At 34.8% G+C, this 12,304-nt stretch overlaps 1 protein-coding gene across 1 annotated transcript; it reads left to right on the top strand.

Annotated features, from left to right (window-relative positions):
• Positions 1 to 5,555: 5,555 nt before the first annotated feature.
• Positions 5,556 to 8,444, top strand: LOC109001287 (cytochrome b-c1 complex subunit Rieske-4, mitochondrial-like). The gene is made up of 2 exons (XM_018978505.2): positions 5,556 to 6,102; positions 7,536 to 8,444. Exons 1-2 carry the CDS (start codon positions 5,901 to 5,903, stop codon positions 8,177 to 8,179), a joined length of 846 nt encoding a protein of 281 aa, XP_018834050.1. The 5' UTR covers positions 5,556 to 5,900; the 3' UTR covers positions 8,180 to 8,444.
• The last annotated feature ends 3,860 nt before the right edge of the window (positions 8,445 to 12,304 follow it).

Here is a 12,304-nt window from a genome sequence, read left to right as displayed (position 1 = left end):
GCGAAAAGCCAATTGTGGCCTAAAACAAGCTCTAAGAGCTTGGTTCGCACAACTCAATTTGTGTTTATGTGAATACGGTTTTACTCCATCAAAATCAAACCCCTCCTTATTTGTTTATTCTTCCCAATCCATTACCATTTCATTTTAGTGTATGTTGATGATATAGTGGTTACCAGTTCTCATCCCTCACAGATTGATCATCTCATTGTTTTTCCTATCAAAGACTTAGGCAAGTTATCATTTTTTCTTGGGCTAGAAATTTCATACTTATTGATGGTATTCAAATTTTCCAAAGGAAATACATTTGGGATCTCCTATCTCAAACCAACATGCTTTCAACCAAAGGAGTAACCTCTTCAATGGCCACTTCCACTCGCCTTTCCATTTCCTACACACCATCTTTTTTTGACCCCACTCTCTACAGGAGTGTCGTTGGGGGTCTCCAATACCTTTTTTTGACCCGCCCTGATATTGCCTTTGCCGTCAATAAAATTTGTCAATTTATGTACAACCCAAAACACTCCTATTGGCAAGCTGTCAAACGCTTGTTAAGGTACCTCAAGCAGACAATCAATTCCGATCTTTCCATTCACAAATCCTCCAATCTTCAACTTCAAGCCTTTTCCGATGCGGATTGGGAAGGCTGCCCCGATGACCACCGCTCTACCGGTGGTTTTTGTATCTTCCTTGGTCAAAACCTTGTTTCTTGGAGCTCTCACAAGCAACACACTGTTGCTTGCTCAAGTACCGAGGCTGAGTACAAGTCTCTTGCAAATACAACAGCTGAACTTCTTTGGATACAATCACTTCTTAAAGAGCTTCACGTTTTCCTCCTAAACCTTCATTGCTATGGTGTGATAATCTTGGTATAACCTATCTTTCCGTCAATCCCATACTTTATTCTCGCACAAAACATATGAAAATTGACTTCCATTTTGTCCGGGATTGAGTAGCTACAAAAACACTTCAGGTTGCTTTTCTTCCATCCAAAGACCAATTGGTTGACATTCTCACAAAACCAATAGTGTCATCTCGGTTTCATTTGCTAAGAACGAGCCTTACAGTTGTTGATACACCGATTAGCTCGTGGGGGCATATTGAGCTGTCTACTCTTTCCTCCAGCTCATAGATGACACAACAAATGATCTCCACCTCAGCAGCTAGTCTTCCAAAAGAATTGGGTGTTACATAGACTAGGTTGTGTGCTGCCTCTGTGTAAATGTAGTGCTCTGGCAAGATTCCCTTTGTAACAAACTCCTACAAATCTCTCTGTACAACAGTGCATATCAGTTGCACGACACTTTGTCCATATGAATTATGTTGAGTCCATTTGTGTAGATATATCAACTTGTATCGCTCTGCTCTAATAAATGAGAATGAAATACATTTTTCCTTAAACTCTATCAATAAGTTTCGATCAAACAATATAATTATCATCCGCAATAAGAACCTTCTGAAATCTAATGAAGCAATGGTCACATATAGCCATAAATCTAATGAGAGTATCTAGAGCTTGTGTACTTCGGGTGGGTGTAACTCCTCATTCCCTAATAATTGTCATGGAACAATAGAGTTTAATGGTCGTAAGCTTGCTACCCACCCTATGCAGGTGGGTAGTCGGCTATCTTGCTCCCTGCACTTGCATGGGCGGGAGGCTGCATATGGACCCTCGACATTCGGCCACGTCTTGTATGGACGAGTGATCTCGCCCCCAAAACTCTCCAAATCTACCAATTCGTTCACCAAATCTACATATCCACCAACCAAATTCACACATCAACTTCAAATACATAGATACAAAAAACTAAAAAACAAAAAATACATAGATTAACCGTAGTGGTCATGGTTTTATGAACAAACCCACGACCATGACATGGCCCATGAATATCCCAGGGAGAACCACCTTGAGAAGAAAAAATGGAGAAGGATAAAAGAAGATGAAGAGGAGGATGAGGAGGAGATGTGTTGTGAGGCTGGGGTTGGCGACAAATGAGGAGATGAAGAAGATGGGGGAGTTTGGACGGAGGGGGGATTGAGAGAATGAGAGTCAGTCTAAAGTTTTTTTTCCCTTATATATATATCCTGAGAGACAGATATAGAAAATGTAGATAATTTATTAGAAAGCAAGCAAGTAAACTTCATTAGAAAAAATGATACATGAGGAGGGGGTAAGGTTCCCCTACAAAAACCCCAAAACAATAACAATAGTGTAAAGTGGTGGATAAAAAAGAAAAAAAAAGATTTTTGCGATCAATTTCTTGGCCTTTACCCAAATCCTACAAAGAGGACGTCGTCTTAAAAGATGGTAATAAGATGTTCGCAAAAATTTGCTAACAATGGAACCACTGTTGGTGGCAGTAAAATCTCTGCTAAAAGCAGTGAGGGTGGGGGGTGAAAAACTCGGCTCAGATGAATAGTCCTATATAAAACATGGTAACAATTCGACAATTTAAAAAAAAAAAAAAAATGTTGTGTTAGACAATCTTGAGCATATTTAGATAGCAAAACAAAGAAAAATCATCAACTCCTCATCACATCCAATTACATTAGCATCATCATGAATGGTCTATTTAAAAAAAAACAAAACAAAAAATATGCTACGTGGCAACTAGGCGAAATGGCCACGTCAAGCGGAAATATGGAAGGGGCAGAGTAGCTTTTTCCTTCATCCATTGCTGCAGGCTGGTACCATCAGTGGAGGCTGAATTGGAGTGTCCAGCAGTTTCCTTGCTTAAATTGAAAATGCTTTTTAAAAAAAAAAAAAAAAAAAGAACTGGTGAGACCAGCAGGTGTGCAACTGCAGCCTTTTAAAATTGAAAATGCTCACTGAAAAATAACTAATTGCTTAAATTATATTGGACTCGCCAAATTTCATAATTTTTCTTTTTATGGTGTTTCTCAATTTTAGATCTTATCCTTTTCACTCGTACATATTCTACAAGAGTTTTATTACGCAAAATTTTCATTACACGATTTTCACAAAATTTTATGGAAGTGGATTTTGGCTGTGTGCTATTATTGTTTTGTTTTTTCTTTTTGTGGAGAATAAAATTACTTTATGGATTGATGCAAGTGGTTTCTTGGGTTTTTTTTTAGAAGGGGATGGGGGTTGACAGTGAGGGATAGTTGCTTGTATCTTTTGGGTGAATAGGTCAGATCTACAAAGGTTGACCATCTAGTGTATGATCAATTCAATGAATAGCCAAATAAAATTATAAAGTCATTACTGCATTCACCTTCCCAGTTTTGTTCTCGTCCCTGCTTAGACTTGTGTTACCACTCCATGATGGTTAAAATGCCAAGACACTTCTTCAGTAGTCTCCAATTTGGAGAGATGGAGTTTATACAGTAAGATGTCATCGATGCAAGGGTTCACAGGAAGAGCAGGGGAGACTGCCGAAGGTTGTGATAGGCTGATAGGTAGGTTGTTCGAGGTCTGATCATTGTAACCTGGTGACAGCAAGTCTCACTAGAATCACTAAAAGAATTCACCAAAAGAAGAGAAATGTGCACTGAGAAAAAAAAAATGGAATCGCACTCACAGGTAGAATCCTTCCAACCCAATACCATCCTTTCGTGATTAAAAACTATGTGATAGCCAGTCATGAAGTTTTCTGGATGAAAATAAATATATTTAGAGTAAGTGGTAATTTATCAGTTCAAATATATAAGCATACAAAATGGCCATTAGTGATATATGGGGCCAAGGAAATCTAGGTGATCATGAAATTCATGGCTTGTTCAATGACGCAATGATTAAATGGATATCGTGGTTGTTTTTCATGTGCGAAACTTAATGTCTGATGTAAGGAGTGCAGCCAATGGTGAGAAGGGTTATTTCATAGAGCCTCCATTTTTATGTGTTAAACCAGTAGAGGTTAGTATGTATTTTTAACTTTTTCCTCAACCTAATAACCTATATAAGTATACAACTAAGTTATTGGCTGTAAAAGTTGGTGCAGGAATTGTCCGATATGCATCCTGATTTAGTTCTATCTTCCATTTGATCTTCCCCTCAACTAAAGTTACTTATTTGTGTGATGAACTACTGAAAATCAAGGGCAAAACTGGCCATCAAGTGGGCCTTAGTTCAACTTTTTGGTTCCAACAAAGTTACCAAAAGCTGTCAAACATCTATTTTGGTGAGGTTTCCAAATTTTGTAACTTTCTGGTTCTGGTTCCCTTCAATTCCTAGCAAATTCCTATAATCTACACACTTTATCCATGACTTTCAACTATCTTCCATGTAGAAAACTGATGAGGCCTTTGTTGGACAGCAAGCATGTTATTAAACATGTTTATGAATTTATTCAGAATGCTTGAAATGAGGAGTTTAGATGGCTTCACTTAGTGCTAAGTATACCTTAAACATGAAATTGTTTCTTAAACAAATGGATGGTGAGGAGGAGGGAATAAAGTTTGATTGACTTTGTTTCTTGTTGACGTTGCTTATATGGAAGGAAGTTGAAAGGATAGAGATTGTGCCTTGTAGTTGACTTTCTCTATCTATAGTGTATGTTAAGTAATGTTCTTGGGACTCAGCCATGGTAAGGAATTGAGATTTCCATTTTTGGCTTCTCACCAAGTGGTAAAGTCATGATTTGCAGGGAACGGATCACTTATTCTTCCATTGGGGAGTGCATAGGGGTTGGGCAGGGCTGGCACGGGTTCTTGGCCCCAGTCCTAGATGGCGGTGGGCTAGAGAGATTTTTGTTCAAGCGGGGTTTGTCCATTCATCCCCGTCCATCTATGATACTGCAATTGTAAGTAAAAATTTACTAAACTAAGGTACGATTTAGATGGTGAAATAAAATAAGATAATTTTAGATAAAAATTAAATAAAATATTATTAAAATATTAATTTTTAATATTATTATCATTTTGAGATTTAAAAAATTGAATTGTTATTATATTTTATGTAAAAATTTAAAAAAATTATAATGGTAAGATAAATTGAAATACTTTCAACTATCGGGTCATTCTTCTTTTCTCAGTTTTCCTTTCTTCTTTATTGCATCTTCTCCCTTGTGTGACGGAACATCAACAGAGTTATTATTGACGATAAATGTTGATGGTACGATGAAAAAAAATTAGATAGATATAATTTTTTATAGGGCAGGTACCATGCATAAAACTTTTATTTTAACTGTAAGATATAGAATACTATAAATATAATTGAGACGTATAATATTTTTTAAATATTTGATGTTGCTCACGAAATTTAGGCTATGTTTAACTGTTAAAATCACATCAGTCCATCTCATATCAATAATTGATGAGATTTATTATTTTTTTAATTTTTTATAAAAAAATTAAACTCATCTTAACTTATATCATATATTTAAATACATATCTCAATTTATTTATGATCAAACACATCTCAATAAAACCTATAACACTATTAATCACATCAATTCAGATCATCTAAGATTATCTCATCGTCCAAACGCAGTCTTAACCAGCCAATTATAAATACAATAGGATCTCATATCTTGTGTCTTCTCTTCAACTCATTCTAGGCTATAAGCGATGATAATTGCCTTTAAAATTTATGAAAAATGCTAACTTTACAAGAAGATCCTATACGATAGATTTATATATAAAAGAAGTTTACAGATATATAAAGGAAGTTTATAATCATCACATTAAACTAGATTGTAAACTTTATTCTGTAAAAATTTTGTATACACCGAATATTTTTCAAAATTTATTGGTAGGCATTGGATCTTCACATAGCTGATGTGTCAAAATCAGGGACACTCTGAACAATCTCTTCTCCTCTTTCCCCCATCAATTATCGAAAGGGTTTGCCATTTTTTTCCTCTCTCTCTCTCTCTATCTCACAGCCAAATTTCCCAATTATTCGGCGACGCAACCAATTTGGTTAGAGTCAGAAGAAGATGTTGAGGGTTGCAGCAAGGAGGCTGTCTTCTCTGTCTCCGTCGTCGTCATGGAGGCCCAACCAGGCGGCCTCGGTCCTACTTCCCCGTGATTTATTCTTTAACGGCGGTTATTCCTCGTCGTGTGATGAGCCCAGATCTGACGGCTTCGTCTACGCCCCCTTTTTCTCCAGACCTGGCCTATTTCACATCCCCTTCAGAGGTTAGGGTTTCTTTTCCTTCCCTTGAAATACTAACAACTCGTCAAGTATCACGCGTCTTATAATTTCCATTTTCTTTCTCATAAGTATGAAATGATTCCGCTAATGTCTATTCGTCAACCTAGATTTATTTTGGATAAATATCGGTTCTTGTTATGTTGCTTCAACGTGATAGACAATGCCAAGGGATACATATTTACTCTTTTCCTGTATTATTATTATATTATTAGTAGTATTATTATTATTATTATTATTTGGTTTCCACACATATAAGTGATACAACCGATATCCGAAGCTACTTGTTTAGATATATCTTCATTTTTCTTGTTTGGGCTTGCTGTTGTTCAAGGTGCTTTTGATTATTTGGGAAGGGGTAGCTAGTTACAGTATTATAGTTATTTGCAATCATTGGGGGTGCCTGGGTTTTGATCGTGGAAACTTGTTTATCGATTTTGGTTGTAATCTAAGATTTTTTATGGGAAGAATAAAAGCTAGAAATTATTAATGACGAAAACGTATTTCATGATCTGTTGGGTATATGAAGAAATGTTCCTCCTCCTTTTGGGTGCATTGAATTTTGGTTTGACTAGAGGCCAAGGAGTAGTGTAATCCAAATTTAGGTGTCCCTATATCGAGTTGCCCCTGAAAATTGCAAGGTTTGTTCAAAACTTAAGAAACTATGGTGTGCAGCGTTGTAAATGCTTCTCTAAAAGATGTTTGATAATATCAGGTGATAAATTTATGTGCCATGTTTTCATGAATATCCATGTCTATACTCTGAATTGGAATATTGTAGAACAGATTTCTACATAGAAAAATATAATTGTAGATATCAAGTTTTTAATTTCTTGTTTGCCGGTTTGAAGTTGATATTTCTATTAAGTCCTCCTGATATTGACGAGATACATAGAATGATAATCATGAATACTTATTTTTGTGTGTGTGTGTGTGTGTATGGTTTATCAACTCCCTGACCTCTTGTAAGATTTCTTAACCACTTATTGATAGCAAATTATGGTGCCCAGCATTACTTTTGGGACTGATTTTTTGTTCATGTGAGAAGTAGGCTTATCCAACTAAGATGTGGTGATATGCATAATTCAATACATAAAACATATATTTGTGTGATCCCTATTTCTGAATTTGCTCTTTTGCTTCCTGTTTTTGCTGAGGGATGTGGAAATGAAAATAAAGACAGCTGAAAAAAGCATGATCATATGTAGGTTCTTTCACCACGAAGCAAGATACACTTGATTATTAGAGGCCCTTTGAAGTTTGAAGCTTCTTTTCATCAGCCTTCTCCTTTAATGATTGGTTGGCTTTTTCAGCTGATTACTTGTACTCTGATATATGTATTGATGACCATAGGCATAGTTTTGCATTTTGCTTCTTCCATGTTTTCTAATGACTAGCTGGCAAATGATTGGTTTTCTAGGATTTGCTTCCGAGTCCCTCACCCCAACAAAGGAAAACAGCATAGTCCTGGACGTTCCTGCAACTGTGGCAGCTGTTAAGAACCCTACTTCAAAGATAGTTTATGATGAGTACAACCATGAACGTTTCCCTCCAGGCGACCCCAGCAAGCGGGCATTTGCCTATTTTGTTCTGACTGGTGGTAGGTTTGTTTATGCCTCGGTGATTCGCCTCCTTATCCTCAAGTTTGTGTTGAGCATGTCAGCCAGTAAGGATGTTCTTGCAATGGCCTCGCTTGAGGTTGATCTCGCTAGTATTGAGCCGGGCTCTACTGTGACGGTTAAGTGGCGTGGAAAGCCAGTCTTCATCAGGCGTCGAACTGAGGATGATATAAAGCTGGCAAATAGTGTTGATGTTGGATCTCTTCGAGATCCACAACCGGACTCAGAGAGGGTTAAGAATCCTGAATGGCTTATCGTTGTTGGAGTCTGCACACATCTGGGTTGCATTCCCTTGCCAAATGCCGGTGACTTTGGTGGATGGTTCTGCCCATGCCATGGTTCCCATTATGACATCTCTGGCAGGATTCGTAAGGGGCCAGCACCATACAATTTGGAGGTCCCAACGTACACCTTTTTGGAAGAGAACAAGTTAATGATTGGTTGAGAATCGTGGCTTGCTTTCTAGCAAAATACAGTTATATGTGATCCCAACTTTATTTGATTTGAGCAGATACTACTGAAGATTTCTTACAGACGTCTTTGATTTCAGCCTCTTCCTCCATGATTTTGTAACTTGGATATTGTAAACTGCTACTGTTGGTGTTTCTCTGCATTGCTTAATAAGTTGCCTGGCCTTTGCTGAGCTTGGATGATTTTGACACTTCACAATTTCAGGAAGCTGCAATTAAATTATTTGAATGGGTTTGCTATGGTGTCATGGTAAGGAATTATAGTGATTTGCCGCCTTTTTTTGGTTCATGGAGGGGAGCTGTTGGTGTTATTAGGGGTTTGTTTCAATGTAATTGTCGTCGTGAAAACATGTGCACCATAAAGTCTCCATTTTTATAGATAACAACTTGCAAACTTTTCCAAACAAGTTGGCCTCAGAAAATAATTGGAAATCGTCAAAACATGGTTACATGCTAGTTCTTAACTCTACGGCTCATAAAAATTTGGTGTTAAGAGTACATTCTTTGAGGGAGTCTCTACTCTCGTACGATAACCTCCTTTCTAATTTAACTTCGAACACAAAAGTAGATGCCACCACTGGTCCAAGGGTCACGGTTGTTTGTATGAAAGCACTGTTCCAGGCCCAGCCAATTCTTTGTGAGTTACATTAATTTTTATTCAAAACAAATCTTGCTCATCTCTCGAAGATTCCTTAATACACACCATGCCCTTTTCACTCAGCCGAAGCTCCTTTCCCGTTTGCTCTACCTCCAGTGAAAGTATTTTCCATTCAATTTCATTGGTCCCAACGTGATAAGTTTTTTCTTTTATTTTTTAGCAGGTGTTTTACTTATGATTCATAAATCTTGATGTCTGATGAAGTTGAAATTATCCCCCAATTTCTGTTGCCAATATCTCCTTTTCAGTGTATAATTCAGCAGAGTCAGAGCCCTTGGAGGCAAATGTTGTAAAAGCTGGGGATGGGTATGGTTCCAAATCGGTAAATGAGTCCGAATTTGATATAAAAAATGTTTTATCTCGTCTCATGTCATCATTATAAATTTTTAAAATTTTCATACAAAATATAATTAACAATTTAACTTTTTCAAATCTTAAAATAATAATAATATTAAAAAATTAATATTATAATAATATTTTATTTAATTTTTAACTTTCATCACAATTCATCTTATCTCAATTCACTATCTATACCACACCTTAGGACAGCAGACGGACAAATCTTTACTTGAGAGCCCATAGTCGCAAGATCCGTTCAAAAATTTATCGGCATGTTTCCAAATTGGTATAACGGCAGCCTCAAATTCTAATGGCTCGCTCGCTCTCCATATATGTAACCGACCCATTCATTAGTAGAAGAATCCATAATTTCTTCCATTTTTTTTTTTTACAATAGAAATATATGGTCTATACACAAATGTTATACAGTAAAATTAACACACCAACGCAATTTAATCATCTAGCTTTTGTTAAAGATTCAACCATTGATCCAAAAGCTGTTAAGACTGTTGGATATTAATTTAGTTAAACTTTTAAACATCAGGATCATAATATTCCACTACGCTTTCAAATCTGACATTCACGGTGGCCCACTTTATCAATACCGACCCCAGGGTAATTATTTTCTTTTTGGTGGCTTCACTTATATATCAGTATTCAATGACTTAACATCATGCTCATACATAGTATTAATGCATTTTAATCAGTCTATAGGCCGCCCCCTCTATAATTTGAATTCGTGATATGGTCCTTGCTCTGATACCAATTGTTAAAGATCTAATTATTGATCCAAAAGCTATTGGATACTAATTTAGTCGCCGTTGTTTGGATCTCACAGCGAGTACCTTGATCGCCTACTCCTGGGTGCCCCGAATATGTCTAAGGCACTCATTATAGAAAAAATCTACACAACCTCATACTATTTACACAACCTTCACACACCACATTTTTTAAAATTTTTTTTTATCAAATATTTAATATATGAATAATAAATAGAATAATTTTATTAATTTAAAAAGAATAAACTTAAAAAAAATTAAAAATTTTGAAATTTTAAAAAAATGTGGTCTACAGAAGTTGAGAGGTTATATAGTATTGCTTCTTGTTATATCCCCGGATTGCCACCTCTTTGGTACGAAAGAATTGCATAACCATACGAAATAGAAAAATATTACTATGCCCACTCATTTTGACACTTCCATTTGATCGCTGATCAAAATTATTTATTTATTTTTTATTTAGTGATAAAAAAATTGATTTTAAATATATTGATATATTTTTTTTTATTTTTAAATATATTTAAATATGTTAAAAAATGTAAAAAAAAAAAAAAAAATTTACGCAGTGCTGTCCAGCGGTAAAGATTGGGGCGGCATCTACGAAATAATACCTGCGTAACCATTTGATTCCCAGGTCAACATCCTGCTTCCTACCCAGCAAAGTTTTGTGCCACTTATTGGCATGCCACTAGCAATTAACCATTGCATGCAAGCTCTTCTCCTCATACTATGCATTCTCACATTAAATCGTAACATATTCAAATCACTTTCTATTGTATTCACCCCCATTTTTTTCCTATTCAATACTATTTTCCAGATTATAATTTTTTTATTATAAAATATATCTAATATATTATATTAAGATACGTCAATAAATAAAAATTTTTATATAAAATTTATGTGTAGATCTAACACTTTGATTTTTTTTTTAATTTCTTATCATTAATGATTATCTATACATCCTCATTTATTCTCGAACACATTTTTTTGCTTCTCTCGTCTTTGATAGCATACCATTACGCAATAACATAATTCGTGTCTTATATTCGATTAATAATATGTGCATGTAGTCTAAAAAAATCTGATTAATTGCAAAATTAGTCATATTTTTCTAATTTGATAGAAAAAGGGAGAATGATTATAGACTATATCAAATATTTAGTATTATATTTGATATTTACAAATCAAATACTTGAGGACTATATTTCAATTATTTAAATATATAGTTAAGGATTGTATAATTAAAGACCACATCCAATACGTAAATATAAATAACTAGATTAGATGCTAAATATTAATCACATACATTTGTTTCAGTTCATATTTAATCAAATGCATGAGTAAGGATCTTTAATACAGTATATATATTGTGTTGTGGAACCATTAATAAAAAAAGATAGGTGGGCTTGAGAGTAGTAAGGGACACTTTCGATACTAAGTCAGTTAAAATAAAGTGTATCGGAATATTTCTGTAAATGAAAAAAGCTTCTATGCCCTCTATATTTGACTGTTGGTCAAAAAAATTAATTAATTAATTATTTTATTTAATAAATTTAAGTGTATTGATGTATTTTTTATTTTTTAAAAATATTTAAAAATATTAAAAAATGTGAAAAAAAGGAAAAAAAAAAAAAAAAAAGAAAAATGGCTGGGCGGCATAGTAGCTTTGTCCTTTGTAAATTATCCTTGACCTCCATTTATATAGATCGAGCATTCAATTGGCTAGACTCGTTTCATGGTGTGACCTTCCCTGTCTGGATTGCAGATTGTTAAGACTTCAAATACGTTACCGTGCTGGGTGAGATTGGTATATTGGGCAAGTATTACACTAGAGATCGTTGAGATTACTTATTGCCATTACATCGTTAAACCACTATTAATGATGATTATATTCGAAATTTGTATTAGTGTGTTTTGGCGGTTATGGCCTTGGTTTTTGCTGGTCGAGCCTTTGGTTCTGGGTTCATGGGCCTTTTTATGGCGTGGGGTTCGGCCCACTCCACAAGAGAAAATATTTGACTTTTCTTATTATATCTTGAATAGTAAGGTAATATAAGATGAGATAATTTATAAATAGTAATAAAATTATTTATGAATAATAATAAAATAATTTAATTTAAGATATTTTATAGAATTTTAAAAAAAAATAGATAAAAAATTAAATAAAAATATTATAAATTTAAAATATTATTTGAATATAATTTTTATTTTAGAATATGAAAAAATTGAATTATTTTTTGTATTTTGTGGTCCTGTTTGGATAGTGAAAGCATTTCATCTCATTTAATCTCATCATTATAATTTTTTTAAATTTCACACAAAAT

The sequence above is a fragment of the Juglans regia genome, chromosome 1 (assembly GCF_001411555.2).
Source record: "Juglans regia cultivar Chandler chromosome 1, Walnut 2.0, whole genome shotgun sequence".
Taxonomy (NCBI): domain Eukaryota; kingdom Viridiplantae; phylum Streptophyta; class Magnoliopsida; order Fagales; family Juglandaceae; genus Juglans; species Juglans regia.
The sequence above is the reverse complement of the archived record's forward strand: the minus strand, read 5'-3'. Positions and strand labels throughout refer to the sequence as shown.